The 27,317-nt window shown below is 37.7% G+C and overlaps 1 protein-coding gene across 10 annotated transcripts in view; it reads left to right on the top strand.

Annotated features, from left to right (window-relative positions):
* Positions 1–27,317, top strand: part of CFAP54 (cilia and flagella associated protein 54) — a 429,497-nt gene that overhangs the window by 274,439 nt on the left and 127,741 nt on the right. For all 10 annotated transcript variants that reach the window (XM_037846937.1, XM_037846939.1, XM_037846934.1 and 7 more), the window contains 6 exons: positions 1,490–1,659; positions 21,238–21,355; positions 23,942–24,086; positions 24,850–25,007; positions 25,178–25,357; positions 25,462–25,588. In XM_037846937.1, the coding sequence (XP_037702865.1) occupies positions 1,490–1,659; positions 21,238–21,355; positions 23,942–24,086; positions 24,850–25,007; positions 25,178–25,357; positions 25,462–25,588 (898 nt within the window). The remainder of the gene's footprint in view (positions 1–1,489; positions 1,660–21,237; positions 21,356–23,941; positions 24,087–24,849; positions 25,008–25,177; positions 25,358–25,461; positions 25,589–27,317) is intronic.

Here is a 27,317-nt window from a genome sequence, read left to right as displayed (position 1 = left end):
TGGGGCCAGAGATGGAGGCTACTCCCCATGAGGAAATAGAGGTCCAGAGGTGTCAGTCTTTGACTTTACAACCTGATTAAGGTGCTGCAGAAAGTATGATTCATTGTTTTATATGATTTGAGCATTCCATGCTTTCTGTGTCTCATTTCCTCACAATAACAGTGATGACAACAGCAATGACAGAAGCTACCATTTATTCAGTGCTTATTACATGACAGGTACTTTTCATGATTATTTAATTTTCACAACTCTATGATGTAGACATTAATCATTTTTGAATTATGTTGTGCCTGAATCATGAGAAAGCTGAGGCTTAGTGAGTATAAGAATTTTGCTTAATGTTATGCAAATAATAAATGACAGATATGGGAGTAGGACTCTTCCAGTTTGCTAATGCTGCCAGAATGCAAAATACCAGAAATGGATTGGCTTTTACAAAGGGGGCTTATTTGGTTACACATTTACAGTCTTAAGGCCATAAAGTTTCAAGGTAAGGTATCGACAATAGGGTGTCTTCACTGGAGAAAGGCCATTGGCATCCGGAAAACCTCTGTTAGCCGGGAAGGCACATGGCTGGCATCCACTTGCTCCCAGGTTGCGTTTCAAAATGGTGTTCTTTCTCCAAAATGTCTCTGTGTCACCTTCTCAGAGCAAACTCTAGGCTAGTACCTCCAAAGCATCAGCAAAACTCTGCTTTCAATGGCCGTCTTCAAAATGTGTCTCTCAGCTGCAGCTCCTCTCCAAAATGTCACTCTCAGTTGCTCTCCAAAATGTCACTCTTAGCTGCTTCCTGAGGTCCTTCTGTCTGTGAACTCCTTTATATGACTCCACTGATCCAATTAACACCATTAATAGGCAGGGTAACAATTCCATGGAAATTATCTAATCAAACATTTCACTCACAGCTGATTGAGTCACATCTCCATGGAAACACTCAATCAAAGGATTCCAATCTAATCAACACTAATATGTCTTCCCCCACAAGATTCCGTTAAAGAACATGGCTTTTTTCTGGGGGACATAAATATCTAAACTGCACAAGAACCTGTATCTTCTTGATTCAAAAATCCATGTTCTTAACCATTATACTAAGTTGTCCCAGTATTTATATAATATTCACTGCCTTGTACAAATGAGCTTTTAGAGACCTGTGCTCTGAAAGATTTGTGAATTCCTTTTTCTTCTGCCATGCCAGGTTGCTTTTTGCTACTGTTGATACACTATAAAATTTCATCATATTCCCATTACAAGTTACGTGGCCATAGTTTAATTTGAAATACAAACAATAAATGATAATTGTTGTACCTGCTTACTCTTGCTGTTACCTGTCTTTTCATTCACTGTTGTCTTTTTCCTATTCCCTGAGCTCTCTTCTCTGATGATTAAATACAGATTTCCTTTTTGGCCTTTCAGTCACATGAAAAATATTTGATGCATAAGAATGAGACATTTTTTGAACTTATGTGATTGTGTGGTGTCCTTTCTTTAGTCAGTTTTACTGATGGAAGCTGAAGACAAGATAAACCTCCTTGTGTCAGAGATGGAGTGTTCGGGCCAAAAGAACCTCTCCCAGTGTTCTGCTGGTGAGCTGGAGGTTGTAGTGGAGGCCAGGCTTCAGCTGGCTGCAGTTGCCCTGCAGAGGCACCAGGCAGCCTACAGGTGAGTCTCTCCATGCACTTAAAGAGGTTTACATTTCATGGGAGCTTTTTCCTCTCAGGCTAATTTGTTAAATATTTTATATAAGTTCTGGAAATTCCTAGGTTGATGGAGCTAGATTGCTTTTTATTATTCAAGGGATTTTTCATACATTATTACATCTAAAACTACAGCTGTCAACAAAGCAATTTCTTTGTTAAAGCATGCATCTAGGAAGTTGAATGTCATAAAGAACATATAAATTATCAGAGCTTTGCTTTTTAAAATGTTATTTATTTTTTAAAGACCACACTTAAATTCTTTATAGCTTTTGGTAGATAAAGCCTATGGAACATTTTTTTTTTAAACAACCAAGTAAAAATATTAAAAACAAGTTGGGTTTTGAAAACTTAGTCTTCTGAACTATGTTATGCTGAACCAGTTGAGAAAAACAATTGTAGGTACCTGATTATTTAAATGTGTTGTAACTGTTAGTATCAGATCCTTCATGTTACCTGTTCATTGATTCATTCATTTACTCAACCGATGTCTGTTATCAAGAAATATCTGCCTCCCACCAAGCTCTGATCTAGGTACTGTTGATGCAAAGATGAATAGAATATAGTTATGGTATACACATGTTTACAGACATATGGTACAATTAATTAGAGGAGTAAAATATAATAATACTATTACAGTGATTTTTCATATTTAATATTATAGAAACATACTTTAAAGAGTTTCTCATATCATTTTTTGTAAATATTTCTATTGTTAAGCCTTCTGACACTTTCAATAATGATTCTTTTAATAAAACACAACTTTCTTACCTTACCATTCATTAATGCATTCAAAAGTAATTTCTGAGCACTTCCTATATGGTAGGCATTGTTCTAAGTTCTTGGGACATGTCAGTATTCCAACACTGATGTATATGATATAGGTAAAATATATAATGACACAGTCAAAAATCCTGTCCTCATGGAGTTTGTATTCCAATAGACAATAATCAGATAACAAACCATGGCCAGTAAATTATGTTACTGTGGCCAGAATAAGTGTTATGGAGGATATCAGGAGTGTGGAGACAGGGAGGGAGAGGAGTTGTCATTTTAAAATTGCATGGTTGTAATAAAGAGTCTGACTGCATTTTGATTTTTGATGACTGATAACTTTTGAGTGTCACCTGTTCCCTTTTCTCCTTCTGCCCTACATCTGGGTATGTAGGTAAGAAAGCCCAGTGCTCCCTCCTTTGGCACCAGTGGGAAGCAAAACCTTTCAAGCCCTGGCCCATGAAACCCCCAGCCCCCAGCCCCTAACCACCATAAAACCACAAGCCAGTCTCCTTTCCCAGCTCTCTCAAGACTTTTTAAAATTAAATTCAGTTTTATTGAGATATATTCACATACCATACAGTCATCCATGGTGTGTGATCAACTGTTCACAGTACCATCATGTAGTTGTACATTCATCACCCCAATCTATTTTTGAACATTTTCCTTACATTGGAAAGAATAAGAATAAGAATAAAAAAATAAAAGTAGAAAAGAACAGCCAAATCATTCTTCCCATCCCACCCTATTTTTCATTTAGTTTTTGTCCCCATTTTTCTGCTGATCTGTCCATACACTGGATAAAGGGAGTGTGATCCACAAGGTTTTCACAACCACACTGTCACCCATTGTAATCTACATTGTTATACAATTATTTTCAAGAGTCAAGGCTACTGGATTGGAGTTTGATAGTTTCAGGTATTTACTTCTAGCTATTCCAATACATTAAAACATAAGAAGGGTTGTCTGTATAGTGCGTAAGAATGTCCACCACAGTGACCTTTCAATTCCATTTGAAATCTCTCAGCCAGTGAAACTTTATTTCGTTTTGTTTTGCATCCCTCTTTTGGTCAAGAAGATGTTCTCACTCCCATGATGCCCCCACGAGCTGTATCCTGTGTTGCCAGGGAAATTTACACCCCTGGTAGTCAGGTCCCACGTAGGGGGGAGGGCAGTGAGTTCACCGGCAGCGTTGGCTTAGAGAGAGAGAAAGAGCCACATCTGAGCAACAGAGAGTCACTCAGGGGGAGGCTCTTGGGCACAATTATAAGCAGGTTTAGTCTTTCCTTTGCGGTAACGAGCTTCATAAGGGCAAGTCCCATTATAGAGGGCTCAGCACATCAAACCCTCAGTCCTCAATGTTTGTGAGAACATCAGCAACAATCCAGGTGAGGAAAACACTTCTGCATTTCCCCCAGCTTCTCAGGGGGGCCTGCATATATGTTTTTATTCTCTGCCCAAATTACTTTGCGATGTGTCTCAATGCATTTTTTGACTTGCTTGGGAGACTGCTCTGTTCCTCCCAGAAAGCCTCATTATGAGTAAATAACCTTTTCGTACACTTTGTTGGATGTGTGGCATCATCAGTCTTGACCCCTGAACCAAATTTTGGGTGGAATGTCCACCCTGTCTTTATGGGATGGCTACTCTCAAGAGTGGCCCTAGAAGAGGTGACATCTGAACAAAGCATTTAAAAAACATGAGGGGTTAGCCATGCATGGATCTGCAGAAAGAGTTTTCCAGGCCATGGGGATAGCACAGCTTCTGTTGTGGCTAGAGTGGAGTGAGTGAGTTGTCAGAGAGATGTTCTAAAGAGTAATTGGTGGAGGGGGCAGATCACATAGGCTCTTTGGCCAGGTTAGAGACTTTGTCTTTTACTTTGAGTGAAAATGTATATATTTTGGAGGTAGAGCCATTATGATTTGCTGATGGATTGGATGTAGAGTTGTGAGAAAAAGAAGGTCAAAAAAAGTTGTTATTAACCAAAATGGGGAAGATTGTGAGGATGCAGTTTATTTTGGGGAAAAGGTCAGGAGATCAGTTTGGAAATGTTGAGTTTGAGGATGTCAGTTATGCTGGGAGTCATTAGCATATAGACAGACTTTAAAGCCTTAATTCTGGATAAGCTCACTTAGGGAGTGAGGGTAGATGGCAGAGAGAAAAAGAGCAACCACTGAACCCTGGGTTTGAATTTCAACTCTAGGAGTAGAGGGAGAAAATGAGGAGACAACAAAGGAGACTAAGAAGTGGCAAGTAAGATCTTAAGAAGAAAACCAAGAGATAAGGGAGTCCTGGAAGCCAAATGACGAAGGTGAATTAAGGAGGAGGGAGTGAAAAACTATGCCAAAGTTGCTGACAGATTGAGTAAGATGAGAACAGAGAAATAGCCATTGGTTTTAGCGACATGGATGTCATTGGCAACTTTGGCAGGAGTAATTTCAGAAGATTATATTTAGAGGGATTTATGAGAGAATGGGAGGAGAGAGATTGTAGCCAGCAAGTAAAGACAATTCCTTTGAGTTTTACTGTAAAAGGGAGTAGAGAAATGGATGACAGCGGTTGGTAAAAGTAGAGCAAACACAAGTTTTCTTGAGATTGTAGAGATAATCTATAGTATGTTGATGAAAATTACCCAGTAGAGAGGGAAATTTTAATTTTCTGATTTAATTGATTGCACAATAGAATAGGAGCCTGGTCCAGTCTTCTCTGTTTCTCTTATACAAAATAAAACTCTTCTCTACCTTGGGATTCCAGCATGGTCTCTGGAATGCCAGCAAGAAACTGGCTGTCTTCCCAGGGTATGGATGGAAAAAGAATTGCCTAAGATAAATCAGTCCCCCAGCCCATTAGCAATTGCCATAGCAATTGTGGTGTCCGAATTGACACTGCCTGTAAATGTGGAAACTCTTGAGAAATTAACCTTAAAACTGACTGTGACATTGTAGGGCTGGAGCAGAGTTAAAACTAGAACTGCCAGAAATTCCACATGTTGTTGGCCTTCTTCACTGTGTTGATATTTGCACCAATGCTGCAGAAGTCATGGTGGTAAAACTTCTGGTACCACATCATGAATCAATGCAGTGGTACCAAGCTTGCCACTGTATTCTTCACTGCTACATACTCGCGATTTTTTTTAAAAAGCAAATTTCACTTAAGAATGTCCTTGATGAAGCAGTACAATCTATTAAATTTATAAATTCCTATCCTTGAATATGTATTTTTACTATTTGTTGGGAATATTTATTGGGAAATATGCCTAAACCACTTTGCTACATATCAAAATCTGATGGTTATCTTTGGGAAAAGCAAACCTGTAATAAAATTGAGAGCAGAAGAACCACTTTTTTCAAGGAACATAATTTTTAGTTGAAATATCAACCAACTATTGTTTTCAGACTTGGGTATTTGGCAGACATTTTATTGAAAATGTGTAAAAAAGCATGTAACTTCAGGATACCATTTGTTCATTGATACCATTTGTTGCCAATGATAAAATTTGAACTTTCATGAGAAAATTGGCACTTTGGAAAACTTATAATTACCACCATGAGCTTGAGAGTTTTCCAATACTTAGATTTTTCTTTTGGGGTTGGTAGTAATATTAGCAAATGTGATTTTTTGGATATTATGTAATGAAATATATCTGCATTTGGAGAGTTTGCATACATCAGGGAACCAATATTTTCCAAATGACCAGTTCACGATGCTTACAAAATTCTGGCTAACACATCCATTTGTGGAGCAAGATATACTAATAGGTTTTAATGTAACAGAGTAGGAAAAGTTTGTCAATATGTATTAGATTGCACATTGCAACCAAATTTGAGAAACTACCATTTGCCACATTTTGATGTAGCATCAAAGAAGAGTGTTCACAGTTATTTGAAGAGACTATTTAAAATATCCCCCCCTTTTCCAACAACTCTCTGTGTGAGGTCTAATTTTTTCATATACTTTAACCAAAAGAATATGTTGCAACAGATTGAAGAAACAGATATGAATGTCTTCTGTTATGTGTACCTCCAAACTTACAAAACACTGACACACTTCACACTAAAGTTTGTTTTAGTATACATATTTAGTGTGTATTAACTAATATTACTAATTAAATATATATAATAATTACTAATTTATATATACTAATTTAACATATATTAACCAATATGTAATAATATTAAATATATATTTTTATATGTATTTTAGTATATATTTAGTGTATAGTAACATAAATATATTTTTGTTTTGTAACAAAAATATATTTATGTTAATGTGAAATAGGATTATTATTTTCATTTTAAAATTAATTAAAATTAACATGGTTAAAAATATCCTAATTAATTCCCAATATGTTAAAAATTGATGGAGCTCTTTGGGGGTTCTCAATAATTTTTAGGGATGTGAGGGGTCCTGAGATCAAAAAGCATAAAATCCATTAGTTTAGGGTATTGCCACATTTATAGTTATCTTTAAGGGTGCTATAGTAGATGATTGATGTTAAAATAAGCATATCATAATATACCACTTTCCCTTTTGAAGTTTGAAGGGAGAAGGAACTTTCACTATATTATTTCTTATAGAACACTTTTATCAAACTATGTCCTAGAGGTCCATGACAGCCCTGGAGAATATTTCTTGTCATCTACCTTCATTCTTTCCCCAGTTCTATATATGTCTTAAACCTTTTTGCTTTGGAGGATATGGGTGATTTTTTGTGGGAAGGAAGATGGAAATGAGAAACTAAGAATTAAAGTGGCCGTCATAATAGAACTTTAATTTGAAGACTAGAAAGACATATGCAAATATATCAGAATCACTCCTACTTTAAATACATGAATCTGGTTCTTGGGATAAAAACTACAAAAACTTTGATTTATTTCCATTTTGGAGCAGAGTTGTCATTTGGGGAAGCCTACTGTCAAGATGAGTGAGTTTTTCTTATGTGAACTTTACCCCCCATGAGCTTCCGTCTGGGTACTGCTGAGAGTGTTGGACAGTCCCTTTTCCAAATGATGGTTAGCTTGACATTTCGTGATACTTCTAATAAAATTATGTGTCAAGGAAATCGAAAGGCACATTCCCTAGAGTGACAGGTAGAGCGAGCTGCATGGATTTTATGAGGAAAAACTGACCATTTTTTGTCATGAATGTTAATAGGAAATAAATGGGATGAAAGTTATTGGAATTATATTTGTACCTCTTGTAGGGCTTACTCTCTCTTTTAGAATCCTGTCTTTTTTTTCTTTTTAAAATGTATTCCTTCCTATTCTCTTTTTTATTTAATTTATTGTCTAAATGGAAAACATTTGAGCCTGACATAATTTTATGTCAGGGTGAAGCTTCCTTCCTATGGGATTTTAGGTTGTTTACAGCAGATAATCCTCCTACACATTCCTTCCCCCTCTCACTCGCTGGTGTTAGTAGAGAAACAAGAAATTTTTCATTGTGCAACTAAGCAGTACCAGGTAGATTACAATGAACCTGGATTTCTTACGTTTTCTTCATGAAGTTTTCAGGTTAGAAGAATCAAAACTTCATAACCTCATTTCTGTTGAAATCAGAATTTGGGCTCCAGAATTAACAGAATGGGACAGATACCATTGTCTTCTTCCAGGATTCTCTGGTAGCCATGCAGTGAAAGCCTCTGAAGCTAATCAGTGAACGAGGTACCTCTGAAATATGTACGTAGCCTTGGGAGGAGGGCAGGGGTAGTGGGGAAATTGTGTTCCAGGGAGATGCCACATGGAGAGGAAATGTAACTGTATGCGTGTTGAATCAGCATTGTGTTTTTTGGGGGTTGTTTCCTTGCTTATTTGTTTAGTTGTATTTAAAATTAAAACCACTAATGTTAATCTCAAACAATACCTTAGAAAATATCCTACAAGTATCTAAACAATAAAATCTTGGAAGTTAAAATGAGTTCAATAATTGCTGAAATGTTGGGATACTGATTAACAACTTAGGAAACAATCAGTTTATTTCTCCTTATTCCACCAACTCAGTACTCTAATAATGATAATAGCTGGCATACTCTGAGTGCCATCTGTTTGCTAGGCACAACCCACTCTCATTAGAATGTCAACTCAGTGAGGGAAGGGATTTTTCTGTCTTGTTCACTGCTATATCCATAAGCCTTGGATTTGTTCCTGGCCCATAGTAGATCTCAATTCATATTTTTGAACAAATGAAAGAATATATATGTTATTTAATCCTTACAACAACCCAGTTTCTTGAGGCCTGCACTAATATTATCATCAACGTCCCTGTTTTGTAGATGAGGTAATAGATAATTGGGTTTCCCAAGATTACAAAGCTAATACATGACAGAGGTGAGATTTGAACTTTCTCCTCTAGTGTACAAATTCATAAAAATTAGGCTATCCCAGATGAATTAAAAGTTAGAAGAGAGAAAATACAATGAAAAAGAATCAAATCTCTAAAAAGGGATAGACTTCTAAATTAGAGCAACCACAGATAAAATTCACAACTGATTTGGTGGGTAAAAGGTTTGAATTTTTGTGGGTCTAACCAAAACAAACAAACAAACCACAACTTAAAAAACAAAAAAAACCCCCACCCACTTAAAACTATAATACAGAAGAAAAAAATTACTGTGCTTACAGTCAATATGATAAAAAGTTCACATCATTTTATATAAAATTGCTGAGAAAATTGATATAAAAAAGACATTTTGGATAGTCAAATACTATAGACACTTCACCCCAAAGAGGAAATTAAAACCAGTAAATAAACATATGGAAAAATATTCATCCCCTCACAAAAATTTTAAATTAAAGCAATGAGTGAGGCACAGATTTCCACTTGAAGATACCATTATGATATTTCCTGGGATTTTCTCTCCCAATTTCCACTGAAAGACATGAGGACCCTGAATATATATAAAAAGATAAAAGCTTTAATAATACTAAAAACTAATGATAATCTTCTGCCAAAGATGGGAAACTTTTGTACATATGGATAAAGATGGACTAAGAGCCACAAGGGGTTTTATTATCCATGTTACCACCAGAAAGGAGCACTAGTACTGGCCAGGAGGTAAGAGAGAAAAAGGCCTGACTGGCTCCCACTGATAAACCAGTAACTTAGAAGTCTAGTGTTCACCACCCAAAACCCTGAATAGCTGCCCCAACACCATGTGGGGACTTGAAGAGGTACTTCAGTCAACAAAAGAGAGAAATCTCATAATTAAGAACTCAGGAATGAGGAAGTTGTTCCATAAAAATGACCAGTGATAAGCGTTGAAACTAGCTTGTGCTCAATCTAAATAATGATAAGCTTTCACAACTGAATGCAAATGTCAAGGTGAGAGAATATAAAGATAACAATTAATAATAACCGAAGGATAATGTAACAGATCAAGTAGATGTAGGAGAGAGAAGGTAATGAAAGACTATGAAATTCTTCATCTTACATTTGGAGAATCAAAATATTTATTTCATTTATACTTTGATAATTTAGAGAGGTTATTATGTTTTATAAGTAGATTAGTAGAGAAGTGTCTTTTTGAAAAGATTAAAAATAATTGCTGTTAAAATTTAAACCACAAAATATAGTTTTCAAGTCACTGGAAAATAAAAGCAAAAGTAGTCCTTATATCAAAAGGCACAAACAAAGGAAATTGGAAAGAATAAACACAGAAAGTTTAAAATAATAGAAGGAAACAAGGCATGTTAATTACGGCAATACATGTAAAACTGCTGAAATTCTCTGTATTTGTTAGGATTTCTTGGGTGCAAGTGACATAATCCCAATTTGAACTAACTCAGGCAAAAGGGGAAATTTTCTGATTCATAGGACTAAAGCAGGGGAAGACAGAAGTAAAGGGGAGAGGAGCTGGCTGAGGGTTTACTGAGACCAAAGTCTAGAACACTCCCAAGATTCTCTTATTTCATCTGTAGAACATAGAATAATTGTCCCCCAATGATTGTGTCATAATCTTCAGAACCTGTGAATGTGTAGGTTATATGACAAAAAGGAATTAAGGTGGCAGCTGGAATTAAAGTTGTAGCTGCTGATAGTGAGATTATCATGAATTATCCAGGTGGACCCAATGTCATTACAAGGGTCCTTAAAAGTAGAAGAGGGAAGCAGGAGAGAGTTCAGAGGGAAATGTGATTATAGAAGAAAGGACAGAGAGATGCAATGTTGTGGAAGGGGACATGGAAGCAGCCTCTAGAAGCTGGGAAGGTAAGGAAACAGATTGTCCCCTAGGGCCAGTAGAAAGAAATGAAGCCCAGTCGACAGCTCGATTTTAGCCCAGTGAAACCCATTTTGGACTTTGATTTCCGGAACCATAAGATAATAAATTCATATAGTTTAAGCCACTAAGTTTGTAGTGATTTATTACTGCAGCAGTAGAAAACCAAGACAGCGTCCCATCTCTTGGCCTGTGTGTTGGCTTTATTTTATCAGATTGGCTTCTCCAACAGGGCTGGGCACATCTGCCACTAGCATTCAGGTTCCTATGCCACAATTTCACAACAAAGAAAGATCAAGCCTGACTCTTGTCCCATGTTCAGTTACCAGGGAAGTGCTCTGATTGGCCCAGCTTGGCTCGTGTGCCCATTCCTAGTCCCAAGCACCATGGCCAAGGAAGCAGGGACGTGTCACACATGAAGCTTGCACTAAGAATCATGGGTGGGAGCAGAGGAAGGAGAATGTCCCAGAAGGATGAGATGTTTGAGCCTTTTCTTAGGAGAACAGAAGAGGAATGTTGCATGAAATAATAGATGCTCACCATAATTCCTTAATTCCCCTAAAAAAAAAAAAAAAAAGCCTCCCAGACTGGTATAAAAAATAAAATAAAATTTTATTATAGGTCACTTGCAAAAAAAAAAAAATCTAAATCAAAGTTGTTCTAGACAGTTTTAAAAAAAGGATGATCAGAGTTACCAACAAAAGATAAATAAAGCAGAGGTGACAATATTAATATCAGACTAAGTAGAATGCAAGGCAAGTCATTAAACTGGACAAAGAGGGCCTTTTAGAAAAGGTGCAGTTGACAATAGCTATGTAATGATCATAAATATGGTATTTAGTAACACCATGCTAATGTAAACAAAGCCAAACTTGTTTAAAATCTGAAAAGATAGAGACCACATCATGTTCAGGCTCACAGGGCCAATTTCCGGGGTTCCGATCCTGGATCCTCTTTCTAGCTGTGTGATCTTGGGCAAGTTATTTAACATTTCTGTGTCTCTGTTTCCTAATCTATAAAATAAGGACAATAATAGTGTCTGCCTCATAGGTTTGTTGTGGGGTGAAGTGCTTTAATGAACAAAGCACTCAGCACAGCATCTGACAGATGACAAACACTCAGGAAGTACTTTCATCATCATTTTAAAAAGGGGGGGGGCAGGATTTCAGGGGAAAAAAAAGAAAATTGCTGTGGTCAATGTTAGCAAAGTATTTTAAATTTTTAGTAGAACATGTAGACAAAAAAATAAAAGAGGCTTTAGAAATGTATTTTAAAAATTGAACACATACGTGTCTACCCTGGAGGCCTACAAATAAGACTGTATATTCTTTCAAGAATCTGTGTGACACCAGTGAAACTGATCTTGTGCTAGGCTGGAAACCTCAGGGGGAGGTGTACTCTCCAGTTATGTGAGAGGCCTCAGGACCATTTATGGAGGGAAGTAACATGATCTGATTTACGTCTTCAAGAGGTCACTCAGCTGCTGTGTGAAGAACAGGACTGCAGGGGACAGGGGCAATAGCAAGGGAGTCTGGTTAGGAAGTTACGGGAGTGGTCCAGCCTGGAGATATTGTTGGCTTAGACTAAGGCAATAGCAGTGGAGTAGATGAGGAGTGGTAGTATTCTATCCATATTTTTGAAGGTGACGCTGATAGAACTTGATGGATTTAATGTGGGGTATGTACCAAAGAGAAGAAGCAATGATGACTCCTGGGTTCTGGGTCTGAGATGGAGAGTATGGAGGAGGAGCAGGTTTGGGTGGGAGCAAGGGAAGCAAGGTGTTTCAGTTTCCTAGGCTGCTCAAAGAAAATCACCATGAAATGTTTTGACTTAAAAAATGAGAATTTATTCTCTCATGGTTACATTCTGTGAAAATGTCCAAATCAAGGCATCAAGGCATTGCTTTGTTCCCAAAGACCAGCTGCGGGTGATCCTTGGCTCCTCTGCCACATGGCAAGGCATTGGCAATGTTAGCTGGTCTCTCCCTTCTCTTCTGAATTTCGTTGATTTTGGTTTCTTTTTTTATTCATTTTTTAAAAATTCAGTTTTACTGAGATGTATGCACAAATCATACAGTCATTCACAGTGTACAATCAGTTGTTCACAGTACTATTATATGGTTGTGCATTCATCACCACAATAAATTTTTGAACATTTTCATTACCACAAAAAAAGAATAACAATTAAAGCGAGAAAGAACACCCAAAACGTCCCATACCCCCATCCCTCACTATTATTCATTTACTTTTTGTCCTCATTTTTCTACTCATCTGTCCATACACTGGATAAAGGGAGTGGGAGCCGCAAGGTTTTCACAATCACACAGTCACACAAGTGTAAGCTATATAGTTATACAATTGTCTTCAAGAATCAAGGCTATTGAATTGCAGTTCATCAGTTTCAGGTATTTCCTTCTAGCTATTCCACACCTGCAGAGATGGCTTAGAGAGTGGCCACACTTGAGCAACAAAAGAGGTTCTTTGGGGGTGACTCTTAGGTACAATTTTAAGTAGGCTTAGTTTCTCCTTTGTGGTAACAAACTTTATAAGGGCAAGCCCCAAGATCGAGGGCTCAGCCTTCTAAATTGGTAGCCTGCAATGCTTATGAGAATATCAGTAATTCCCCAGGTGGGGAATTTTTATATTTCTACATTTCTTCTCTGGTCCCTCAAGTGGGCTTTGCAAATACATTTTTATTCTCTGCCCAAATTACTCTGGGATGTATCAGGGCTTCATATTAACCTGTACAAACCTATCAGATCTCACTCCCTATACAAAGTTCCATGTAATTATTGTGTTTGAATAAACTGACCATATACGTTAAATTATATAGTGTGTTACAAAAAATATAGATTTTGCACCTAATAAACATCTCTTCCTTTGGTCTCACCCAGAAGTGGAAGTTTTAAAACACCATCAATATCACCCTTTACCCTTTAGTCTGATTTACCTTAATCCTAACCAAGTCCATTTCATTCATATCTCTAAACGAAGTCTGATCTCTTTTTTGAGACTCTCTAACATTTTCTGTGTGGGTTAATACTGACATTCATAGCTGCTGGACTCTGGCTTTGAGTCTCAAGTGTCACACAAAAACCTAAAGTTCCAGGGACTGACCAGGTTATACACAAAGAGCTCAGCATCTCAGAATTTAGAAATAGCCATTACAATTCAGGAATAGAAGTAACTGCTTACAATCTAGAAACCTTTACAATAAGCCTTCCCCTGATAACCTGTGCTGTAAGATTCAATTCTCAGAGTTTGCACATTATAGTTAGTCCATATTAGTGAGGCATTATAATGTTTGTCTTTTCAACTTTGGCTTATTTCACTCAACATACTGTCTTCAAGGTCCATTCACCTAGTTGCATAATCACAACTTCATTCCTTGTAGCAATTCAATATTTCATTGAATGTAAACACCACAGTTTGTCATTCTGTTCATGAGTTGATGTGCTCTTAGGCCACCTCCATCCACTGCAAATCGTGAATACTGCCACCATAAACCCCACTGTGCAAATGTCCATTTGTGTCCCTCTTTTCAGTTCTCCCAAGAATACACCCAATAACAGCATTGCAGGACCATATGACAGCCTCATGATTAGCTTCCTGTGGAACCACCACATACCCTCCAGATGAGCTGCACCATTCTACTTCCCCACCAATGCTGATTAGGTACATCCCTTTCTCCACATTTTCTCTAGCACTTGTATCCTCTGTTTATTTTTTAGACAGTTTAATTCAAACACCAAACATTCCCTCCTAAGTAAACAATCAGTGGTTCCCTGTATAATCACATAGTTATGTATTCACCACCACTATCTGTATGAAGACATTTCCATTTCTTCCACAAAGAAAGAGGAAGAGGCAAAAAAAAAAAAAAAAAAAAAAATAAAAGAAAAGAAAAAGAAAAAAGAAAAGAAAGAAAGAAAAATGACAATCAAAAAGCAACAAAAGGAAAAATAAAATACAATAAAAAGGTCAGGCAACACCACCAATGCAAAGAATCCCATACCCCTCCCTTATATTTCCCTCTTATAGACATTTAGCTTTGGTAGATTGCCTTTGTTACAATTAATGGAAGCATATTACAGTGTTACTCTTGAGTCTCAGTTGAGGTATAGTTTATTCCTTTGACTGGCCATATCTTCATGTTTCCTGATGTGGCCCATGATTTTTTGCTTTCTAGGCATCTGATTTTCTTGATTAGTTTATTCTGGAGGTTGTTTTCTCTCTTTTGCCTTGTGTTTTCTTGTTGGTTTTCTTTAATCTCTGTATTTATTTGTTTCTCTTGCTTGGCCAGTTGTCAGATTGGCTCTGCCCCCCCGCCCCCCAGTCTTCTCCCCAAATCAGGCATCCACCATGATCTGCCACAGGGATGGGAGGCAGGCACTGGGCACCCCTGCAAGTTCACTGTGTGTGGTAATGTAGATCTGCTGGCTTCCAGTGGGGCTCTGTTTTCTGCCGGTCAGCAAGACCTGGGTTTATTTTAGAGTCCTGCTTTGACAGCTGGGTTATCCATATGTCTCAGCCAAAACCAGGCTGGGTTTCTGTGCAGGGCACATAGACCAGCTCCTGTGGTCCTAGTAAGGGTCTGAAGAATCTTTTTAAAAGGGTTTCTATTCCCTTGCACTTCCTGGGCTGTCCAGCAGATGGCGCAGTTCAGTCACTTACTCATCCTCAGAGGCTGCTTTGCCTCCAAGCACAGGCTGTCACCACCCAGGTGAGCTGAAACTACAGGATTCCTGTGCCCTCACTTTGCTGGCTAAAATCTGGCTTGATGTGGGGCTACACTTGTGTCAGAATACTCCGTCAGCTGACCCAGTACTCCAGCCATCCCCAAGGCAAGGAAATGGCCACTGGTTGCTGCCTCCCTCAAGGGAGGGGGAAGGGTTTTCAGACCCAGGGATAGAAACACAGTCTCTGTCCATGTTTTCTGAGTCTCTTTTTCCCTCACTGACTTGGGCCTTGAAATATCCTCCCCTGTCCTCTGGGTCTCCAAACAGTGGGGTATGTCTCACTTCTGTGAGAGAGTTTTTGTTTTTGTTGTTATTTTTTTAAAATTTAATTTTATTGAGATTGTTCACATACCATACAATTATCCAAAGATCCAAAGTGCACAATCAGTTGCCCACAGTACGATCATACAGCTGTGCATCCATCAACAAATTAATTTTTTTTCAATATTTAGAACATTTTCATTACTCCAGAAAAGAAAGACAAAAAAACCTCAAATCCTCCCATACCCCTAACCACCCCCCCCCCTCCATTATTGACTCATAGTATGGGTATAGTACATTAGTTACTGTTGATGAAAGAATGTTAAAATGCTACTAACTGTAGTACATAGTTTGCAATAGGTGTATTTTTTCCCTATATACCCTCTATTATTAACTTCTAGTTTTAGTGTCCTACATTTGTTCTAGTTCATGAAAGAGATTTCTAATATTTGTATAGTTAATCATGGACATTGTCCACCTTAAGATTCACTGTTTTATACATTCCCATCTTTTAACCTCATCTCTTTTTCTGGTGACATACATGACTCTAAGCTTCCCCTTTCCACCACAGACACACACCATTCAGCACTGTTAGTTATTCTCACAATAATATGCTACCGTCAACTCTGTCCATTTCCAGACCCTTAAGTTCAACCTAGTTGAGCATTCTGCTCATAATAAGCAACAGCTCCCCATTGTTTAGTCTCATGTTATGTCCTGGTAACTTATATTTCATGTCTATGAGTTTATATATTATAATTTGTTCATATCAGTGAGACCATGCAATATTTTTCCTTATGTGTCTGACATATTTCACTCAATATAGTGCCCTCAATGTTTCTTCATTAACCCATTATTTTTAAAGATGGTTTTGTCCACTCACCGTACTTTCCATCCTAGGAAATGATCGATAATTCCCTGTGTAGTCACATATTTATGTATTCACCAGCATCACCACTATCTATATAAGGACATCTCCAGTTCTTCCACAAAGAAGGAAGAAGAGTCAAAGAAGGTAGAGAGACAAAAGAAAAAGAAAAAGAAAGAAAAAAAAAACATGACAGCTAAAAAGCAACAAAAAGGAAAGATAGAGTTAAACTAAAGTAGAATGAAAGAGTCAGACAACTTCACCAATGCCAAGAGTCTCATGCCTTTCCCTTATGTCCCCCTCTTATAGGCATTTAGCTTTGGTATATTGCCTTTGTTGCAATAAAGGAAGCATAATACAATGTTTCTGTTAACTATAGTCTCTAGTTTGCATTGATTGTATTTTTTCCCCAAACCATCCTATTTTTAACACCTTGCAAGGTTAGCGTTCATTTGTCCTCCCCCAAGTAAAAACATATTTGTACATTTTATCACAGTTGTTGAGCACTCTAGGTTTCACTGAGTTATACAGTCCCAGTCTTTCTTTCCTCTTTCCTTCTGGTGTCCCATATGTTCCTCACCTTCCTCTTTTAACCATACTCACAGTCATCTTTGTTCAGTATACTTACATTGCAGTGCTACCATCAACCAAGATTGTGTTCCAAACCTCTCACTCCTGTCTTTTCCTATCTGTCTGTAATGTTCCCTTTAGTATTTCCTGTAGTGCAGGTATCTTGTTCAGAAACTCTCTCATTGTCTGTTTGTCAGAGAATATTTTAAGCTCGCCCTCATATTTGAAGGACAGTTTTGCCGGGTATAGGATTCTTGGTTGGGGATTTTTCTCTTTTGGTAGCTTAAATATATCACACCACTTCTTTCTTGCCTCCATGGTTTCTATTGAGAAATCTGCACCTGGTCTTATAAAGCTTCCTTTGTATGTGATGGATCACTTTTCTCTTGCTCCTTTCAGGATTCTTTCTTTGTCTTTGATGTTTGATAATCTGATTATTAAGTATCTTGGCATAGATTTAGTCAAATCTATTCTGTTTGGAGTATGCTGCTCTTTTTGGATCTGTAATTTTATGTCTTTCATAAGAGATGAGAAATTTTCAGTGATTATTTCCTCTATTATTGGTTCTGCTCCCTTTCCCTTCTCTTCTCCTTCTGGGACACCCATGACACATACGTTCATGTGCTTCATGTTGTCATTCAGTTCCTTGAGATGTTGCTCATATTTTTCCATTCTTTTCCCTATTTGTTCTGTTGTGTATAGGATTTCAAGCATCTTGTTCTCCAGTTCCTCATTGTTTTCTTCTGCCTCTGAGATCTGCTGTTGTATGTCTCCATTGTGTTTTTCATCTCTTGTGTTGTGCCTTTCATTTCCATAGATCCTACTAGTTGTTTTTTCAGACTTTAAATTCTACCTTATGTTCACCCAGTGTTTCCTTTATAGCCTTCATCTCTTTTGCCATATCTTCCCTGAAATCATTGATTTGTTTTTTGATTTGGTTTAGCACGCTTCTTTGAAAATCTTTAATAGATTGTTTCATTAAAGTAAAACAATATCTTAACTTTCTCTTTATTGAGGTGTAAATTTGTTCCTTTGACTGGGCCATATCTTCATTTTTCCTACTGTAGATTGTAGTTTTCTGTTGTCTAGGCATCTCGTTTCCTTTGTTACCCCAGTCAGATTTTCCCAGACCAGAACAGGTTCAGATCTCAGAATGGGTTTATATTCAGTTTCAAGTTTCTCTGTGGGTGTGTCTTAGAAACTGACAGACTTTCCTGTGAGGTCTCTAGCTGCTGTGCTTTTCCTAGCCTGCCCAGAAGGTGGCACCTGTCAGCCTGTCACTCCTGACTGGTATAAGGAGGTGTGGCACCCTTAGTTTCTGTTTTGGCTGTTTTCCCCCAGGCTCTGGGGTCTGGTTCTGAAAGGAAGACCTGTAGTAGAGCTGGGCCCCACCTCCTTCCTCTTAGGGAAGATACACCCCCCCCCAGGGAGTTATCATCTGCATTTGAATAGCTTCTTTGTCTCTCGGGCTGTGTTATCTCCACCCCTGTCTGTGTCAGAGTGCTGCTAACTGAAAATGGCTGAGGCTCTCAGTTAAGCCTCACAGGTTGAGAGAGAGAAAAAGGGACAGAAAGCCCCCCTTTCAGAGCCAGTCCACGGCCCCCAGATTCACTCATCTGCCAGAGGTAACACCTGGTCTTCTGGGCTCCCCCTCCAGGGACAGCAGAATCTTCAGATTCTTTAAGGTCAGTCATCACTAAAAGCCTGTCTTCTTGTTAGAGGTTTGTAGCTTGTATTCGGTAGTCCACATTTGTTAATTAAAACCCCAGTTGGAGCTAGGCTGGTCTATATAGAAAGTGCTGCTTTCTACTGTAGCAAGGTTTTGCAGCTCAGCCTGTTTTTACTTGCAGATTTTATGCTGAAATCTCAGGCATTCCTCCCAATCCAGGTTTATGTATGATGTGTGGACAGTCACAGTTGTCCCCCAGCAGTTATTCCAAATTATTTTTTAGTTGTTCCTGGTTGTTTATTAGTTGTTCCAGGGACTAACTAAATTCCACTCCTCTCTGTGCCACCATCTTAGCTCCTTCTCTGCTGTGAGAGATTTTAAAATCAGTGTCCCTGGTGGGAGGGTTCCTGTCTGCTGATTCTGTGCCTTTCCCACACTTAGCCCAAGTGAGGGGGAGGGGAGAGGACCGGCTGGTCTGGGATGGAAGATTCCTACCTGATAGTTCTTCTCTTTCTTCAATTCAACATCTTCAGGGTCTTTCTCCAGTCTATATCTTCCTCCAGAGTTTCAAATAATTCAGAATTGTCCTTGTTTTTCATTGAATCTCTGGAGAGGAGTTTTCAGTAGCTGTTTATGTTGCCATGTTGATGGTGTTACTCTCTGATTTCAGCTTCTTACTTCCATGGCATTCTCTCTCTCTGTGTATTCATTCCTTTTATAAAAAATTCCAGTTAAGAGGATAAGACCTATCTTGAATGAGGAGGGCCACATCTTAACTGAAGTAGCCTCATCAAAAGGTACTACTTAAAATGGGTTTATATCCACAGGAATGGATTAGATTAAGAACATGTTTTTTTGGAGCACATATAGCTTCAAACTACCATACTCCAAAAGACATGCTCTTTCTACATGCAGAATACATTCATTCCATCACACTATCCCAAAAACCTAAAGTTATTTCAGCAAAAATGTCAAGCACAAACTCTCATCAAAATCAGTTATAGGTGTGGTCTGTCCTGGGGCACAATTTCCCTCTGTCTGTGGATCTGTGAAACCTGGAGAAGTTATCTGCTTCCAATATACAATGTAGAGGCAGTTGTAAGATGAATGAATGTTTCCATTCCCATAGAGAGAAAATGGAAAGAAAACAGGGGTCACAGGAACCAAACAATTCTGAAACCTGCATGGCATACTCCAGTAGATTTCAAGGTCTGAGAGTCACCTATGGAATGACGTTTTGTCCTCTAAGCCTGATGGAGTGGCAGGCCCACTTGTTTCAAGTGCTTGCACATGGCCATCCACCCTCTTCAATCGTCAGGATGATGGCCAGACTCTCCTCAATCCCTGAGGCACAGGCTCCAACCTCTGAGAACACTGGAGTGGTAGCACTCTTCCTGAACAATGGGGTGGAAGACCCACCCTCTCCAAGTGCTGGGGCAGACTCAGCCTTTCTACACAAGGGTGGCACCACTGTCTTGGCCTGAGAAGAACATGTTTTTCTGGAGTACATACAGCTTTAAACCACCAAACAGAGGGTTCTACTTTTAATGTGTTAAATGTGACTATTAACAATACAAGCAGAGATATAAAGAGGGCAGTTCAATAGATGAGAGTACCCTTTTCATTTGGCTTTTACTTAACGTTTCCCTTTTATAAATAACACTACAGTGAACACGATCAGGTCTACAGATTGTTCTGCATTTTGAATTTTGTTTTGGAATAGATTTTCAAGAGAAGGAAGCTCTTTAAATATATTATTAAAATATTTTCAAAAAGTAAAATGTCAGTTATAAATTTGTTATTTTACATGGAGGGAGGATAGAATGGTTTTAAATACAGATAATTTTATGTACTGAGCAACAGAGAATTAAAGAGAATTGATATCTCCTGTCCTCTTTTTACTCAATTTGTTACATTTCTCATCTGGTACTGCTAGACACTGATTAAATAATAACTTAGGTTAAGAATTTCTAAGTGGGTAGTGTGTGTAACAGTTTTATAACCTTCAAAAGCTGGAGAACCACATTCTAAAGTGCTTACTTTATAAGTAAGTGTCAATAAATTTTATTTCATAGCCTGGGAAAAGCCATTCATTTATACTTTTATTCACTCATTTTCATTTAAAACTATTTGTTAAGTTTTTATTATGTCCCACCCATGATAGTTGGTGCTGGGTTTCAATAGGGAATAAGACAATTAGCTTTAGAGCAACTTACAGGCGTTTAAATCATACGATAAATACTACCATATAGTTAAGACAAAGGTGCTGCTAGGGTATATAAAAGGGGCACCTAACAGTTTTGGCAGTGGGTGGGGATATGGGAAGGTTTTTTTTTTTTTTCCTTTCTTTTTTTTTTTTTTTTTTTTTTGAGGAAGAGACTTAGGAAACAACACACAAATAACACATTTATAATACTAATAACATTTAAAATATCTTCTCTGTTTTAGTGCTGCAATAGTGTTTTCCACACTTAAACTTCTCCAGGATTCAAAACTTTTTAAGAAGAAGGTAACACAGGATGATGCAGAGAATTGTACTTCTCCAGGAGTTTCTCCAGGAAATTCTGTATGTCTGGATTTAAACTATCTTTCTGGTACTGATTATGTAGTAACTATTGGCATGCTAGGAGATTATCTGATTTTTTTATTTGAGTAAAGCAAAGGGGTGATGTAGAAAAATAACTTTGAATTCAGAGTCAAAAGATTTGTGTTTTAATTCCCGTTTCTGCTATTTATTAACTGGCACACCTTGGGCAAGTAAGTCCCTTAAACTTTTTTTGAAATTTTGAATTCCCATTTGTGAACTGATGGAATTGGATGTGCTGGTTGCTAGAGTCCCATGCAGGGCTATCATGCTCGTGCACTTGGTCTGACCTCACTGGTAAGTAAAATTGTTTCACAAGATTTGCTCTTTGTTTCAGTTTGCTAAAGCTGCTGAAATACAATATACCAGAAATGGATTGGCTTTCACAATGGAGGTTTATTAGTTCACAAATTTACAGTTCTAAGACCATGAAAATGTCCCAATCAAGGCATCAAAAGCAAGATACCTTCTCTGAGGAAAGGCTGATGGCATCTGAGGTTCCTCTGTCACATGGGAAGGCACATGGAGACATCTGCTGGTCCTTCTTCTCCTGGGTTCTGGTTTCAAAATGGCTTTCTCCAAAATGTCTCTGGACTTCTGTCTTAGCTTCTATCTTAGCTTCTCTTGGGGGCAAACTCTGGTTTACATATCTTAGCTTCTCTCTTAGCTTCTCTGCTTGTTTCTCCTGGGGCAATTCTGTCTAAGCATCTCTGAGCTCTCTTCAAAATGTCTCTGCCTTTTATCCTCTCATAGAAGACAGCATAAAGATGGTTAAGACCCACCTTGAATGGGTGGGGCCACATCTCCATGGAAACAATCTAATCAAAAGGTCCCACCCACAATAGGTCTGCTCTCACAGATTGGATTAAAAGAACATAGTCTTTTTTGGGGTACATAACAGATTCAAACCAGCACACTCTTCATTTCACTTTTGAATTTATTACTTTGGCATTGGCAGGATGACACCTGTGCTGTTAACTACTTGGTTGCTGGTAGGTAGATTCTTCCACATGTAAGCCCTCAAATCTCTTTGATAACTGGTGTCACAAATTTGTTGGGATTTTGTTGGACTTTGATAAGCCCACGTAAATTTACAATATAGGGTTATTTTTGATTAAAATATAAAGATTCGTCAGACAATACTTGCTCATTATTTTGAGTTTCATTAATAAAATCACTATTGTCTAACATCATTATAAATTAGCAAAACTAATTGTCCTTAAAAAAACCTCATTTCTCTACTTTATTAAAAGCAACACAAATTATAAAAAGCAATCTAATTCTAAAAATTAACTTAGAGCAATAGTTTTCAACTGGGGATGATTTTGCCCCCCAGGAGACATTTGGCAAAATGTGGAGCCATTTTTGGTTGTCACAACCAGACAGAGTGCTACTAGCCTTTAGTAGGTAGATGCCACGGATGCCACTAAACATTGTACAATGCCCAAGAAATCCCTCAAGACAAAGAATTATCCAGTCCAAATGTCAGTAGTGCCAAGGTTGAGAAACTGTGACTTGGATAGAATGGACTTTGACTTTTTGATAGTAATAGAAATGTAGTGGTTGAGCGACTAAAGTATATTGATGGATATTTTTTCTGTAGTGCTAATCTAAAATACTTGACTCCTCCAGTATTCAGTCTGACCCAGTCTCATCATTTCCTGCCCCTGGGCCTCTGTTCTCTGCTCACTTTGTTTCTCTCCCTGTGTTTTCAACCTGTTTACTCATGTTCTAGCTGCCTTCAAGGTGGTGTTGCTCATTGGCTGGGAAATGCTGAGCTCTCAGGGATGCTGTGGCAGGAAATTCCTGGAACAAATGGAGGTTGTTCTAGATGAGTTTAAAGCTTATTCCAGTTGAAGTGTCTAAGACTGATTGCCCCCTAGAAAAAGCTCACCCAGGAGATGTGGCCATTAATGACCATTTCGTGAAGTGAAATAATGGGCATGTAAATCAAGAGTAATGCATCATTTGGATGGAGCATGAGCAGCATACAGCAATGTAACACAGGGGGGCTCTAAATTCAAAAAGACACAGATTTGGACCCTACTTCCTCCAAACTATGATGAAGTTTAAGTTAGATAGCTAAACTTTCTAGGTCTCAGTTCTCCCATCTGGAGAATGGAAATAGTAACCCTTCTTTGGCTTATTAGGAGGATTAAATGAAACAATGTGTAAAGAATTTAGCTTGACACATAGTAAGCCCTCAATAAATATTAGCCAATATTATTTATTCTTTTTCAGCCCTTAAAATGATGTTTATAAAAACTTTTGATGACATGGAAAATTCTGATAATATAATACAGTGAAAAATACAGACTACAAAACTATTTTTCAAAAATGGGTACACAGAGAAGAAGAAAACCTGCAAATGTTAATGAAGGATTGTGGGAGATTTTATTTATTTGTGTATATTTTATATTTTATAGAATACACAACAATAATTTCTAAAACTAAAAATTATGTTCTGTTAAATAATATAGAATACGTCTCTTAACTTATATTTAGCAATAGGCTAGAACTTTGACATTATTAAATGGGAAGATAACCATCATTTTAATATTGTTGTAGGCCACTGAAAATAAAGATGATGAGTTTTTAGATCCTATTTCCCTAAATTCCCGAGAATATTTCAACATTCATCTGTGGTTGAGGTGCCGCTTAGCATTGGTGACTGCATTTGTCACACAAATTCGTGGCGTTGGAATCGTGAAAGGTATTTTCTTAATCATTCTTATAAAAATGAATTTTATTTTGGTGAAGAGAGTTTCATTGGAATATATTTTATTATAACACTAACATTGTATAACTTCTTAGTTTGATCTGTTTTCAGAATAATAAATTCAGTTTATTAAGTAAGAATCATTTTCAAAAGTCCATTGTATTACTGAAAATAGCGTATGAGTTGCTGATATATGCAAAATGGGCAAAGAGATTTCAAAGTACAAATGCCCAAGCATCTTGTCACCTAGGCAGCAGCACAGTATAGGGATTAAGGGCACAGACTCTGGAGCCACCTGTCTTGGGCTCAAATGCCAGCTCCACCACTTACTTACTGTGTAAACTTAGTCAAGTGTCTTAGTCCTTCTTTGCCTCAGCTTCCTCTTCTGTAAAATAGAGATGATAATTGTACCTACCTCATGGTGTTATTGTCAGAATTAAATGTGTTAAAACTTGTAAAATTCATTAAAGCAAAGTCTGGCACAGAGTGTTAGCTCTTGAAGTGATTTATAATTATCTCTCTATATACCCTTCTATCCACCCATCTCTATCCATCTCCCAAATTAAATTATTTCATATAATACTATTATTACATTTTGCAGCATTGGAATACTCTTAAGTACCACCCCAAAATAACAACACATTTCTTTTCAGTGTTTCATGTAAGTCTCTTTTCAGTCTTTGTTACCATCCTGTTCTATACATGCTTAATCGCTTACTTTCAATGCATTTTAAATACGTACATTTGTTCATTTTAGAAAATGATATGACAGACTGTGCGAGCCTCATCAATGAAGTGTGTGTGGAGGCAAAAAATGCAGGTGACACAGAGCTACAGGCTGAATTCTTGATGCAATCTGTAATCCTTGGCCTGCAAGAAAAACATTTAAAGGCAGACATCATAACAAATCTTCAGGTATGAAGGAAACCTTGCTTACATTTCTATATAGGGAAAGATCTTAGAACAAAAGAAGGGGCGTTTAAATTTCATTATGCACTGAATGTGTTACAATCAACATGGCCAGCTCTTATTTTAGAGAGTTTGGGAACTATACTATCAAAAGGAATTATTTTCTTTTTTAATAGGAGATAATGCATTTGCTCGAAGGAAATCAGTTTATTTCTCCTAGATCTTATTTAACCCTGGTAAGAAGCATACTTTTGCTGGATGACTTAACAAAAGCTGATAAATTCAAAGAATCTCCTTCTTCCAAAATAGATAAATTAAGTTTGTTGACTCAAGCTCACAACATTCTTATTGAACAGGTGAGAATGATTTTGTGTTCATAAGACTTAATAACTTACTTTTGTGTCTTTTTTCTTATTCCAAACCACATCAACTAATTGTTTCTTACAATGTCGTTTCATAGATGCTAACTTTTGGAGAAACAATTGAATTTCCTTTATCAAACACTAAATATGCAAATCCACTACAGCCTTTGAAAAATATCTATCTTCCTCATGTCATGTTATTGGCCAAAATAAAAATGAGAATTGGTAAGAACATTTAGACATGTTACTTAAAAATTAAGTTATTTTCAGGCTGCATTTAAATGGGGCAGTATTACTAAATAATTGTGTTTTATTTATTCAACAAATGGTTTTTGACTGCCTACAATGTGCCAAACTGTGTGGGGCCCTGGGAAGTTATTAAAGATTGAAACAGATAAAATGCCTGCTTTTAGTGTGGGAGACAGAAACAAACAAGTGAACAAACCATATATAGGAGTGTATATACCATATCATATCATACCTATGTATTATATGTGAATTATATAAAATTACATTGTTTTTATATTACATATAAAACAAATTATGTATGTGGATATAATTATAAATTGTGATTAGTACTGTGATAGAAGAAGGTAAAGTCTCCTGAAAAGAATAACACAGTGGGAGTGCCTAAATAAATAAAGAAACTGGAGAAGCCCTCTCTGGGAAGGTGGTGTTTAATCCTAGATCTTAAATGCAAGTGCTTTAGTTATGCATTGCAGAGGGAGCAATGAGTTGTGGGCTCTGATATCAGGAACTGAGAGGAAGCTGGGGCAGCTGGAGCAGACTGGGTGAGTGGCAGCCTAATGGAAAGAGAATGGAAAGGTGAGCTGGGGCGGCCCATGCAGGCTCTGTAAACATGGTGTAGAGGTTGGCAGCCACTGGCATGTTTTAAGCAGGCGAGTGACATAATATTAATATAGCATAGTGTTAAATAATATACACTAATATAACTAGTATAGCATAGGAATGTGCCAGGAACTGTTCTAAAAGGGCTTTACGAATATTAGCTCATTTAATCCTTGCAACTATTATCCTCTTTTGCAAAGAGAAAACCAAAGTACAATTTATTTTTTAAAAAGATTTCTCTGGCTGCTGGATGAATAGATTGGAGAGCAGATTGGGGCCAAGCAAAAGTGGACCTGATTGGAGCAGGCAGACCAGTAAGCAGGAAGCATTTGCAATAGTGTCAGGGATGGTGGTGGAGATGGAGTCAAGAGAAGAGAACAGATTGACATAGAATTTGATGGTAGAATCAACAGAACTTGCTGATGGCTTGTAATTGGTTGTGTGGAACTGATAGGAGGAATTGAAAACAATTCCTAGCTTTCTGGCTCAAGCTGCTGGCTGTGTGGGGTGCCATGAGCTGAGATAGAGGACAGGGAAAGAAGCAAGGTTGGGAATGGTAGGAAAGAGCTCTCATTGAATATTGCAGATGTGTTAGACTGATATGCTTAGGGCATCTTAAAAGAGGGGTTTCAAGAAAGTGGCTGATTCGTGAGTCTGGAGCCAGAAGTCAGATATGCTTTAGCATCTTTAGCTAATCTTTGGCCCATTCCTACCTTCCATAATTTATGTCCTATCAGGTGCCAAATTCTCTTTGTCTGGAAAATCTCCTGGTCTATTTCTTTCTATTCTCACTGCCACTATTGTCTCTTCAGGTATAGGTGATTGCAGGAACTTCCTTTTGGATCTCCCTTTACAAAGTTTCTCCCCATTCCAGCTCAGTCCATTCCCTAAAATCCCCTCTTCCCTCTTTTAAGACCTCTGATGACTCGCACCAGTTTCCTTGATCATGTCTGTCCTCCCTCTGCCCATCCTATTTTTCATTCACTCCCCTGACAAATGTTGAACCCAAGAGCTCTTCACAGGAAGCCTCTACCCCCTTTTATTCCTCTCATACTTCTGAAGGCTGGCGTTGGGCTCTGGGCGGCAAAGCCAGTTAGCAGTTTTT

The sequence above is a fragment of the Choloepus didactylus genome, chromosome 8 (assembly GCF_015220235.1).
Source record: "Choloepus didactylus isolate mChoDid1 chromosome 8, mChoDid1.pri, whole genome shotgun sequence".
Taxonomy (NCBI): Eukaryota; Metazoa; Chordata; class Mammalia; order Pilosa; family Megalonychidae; genus Choloepus; species Choloepus didactylus.
The sequence above is the reverse complement of the archived record's forward strand: the minus strand, read 5'-3'. Positions and strand labels throughout refer to the sequence as shown.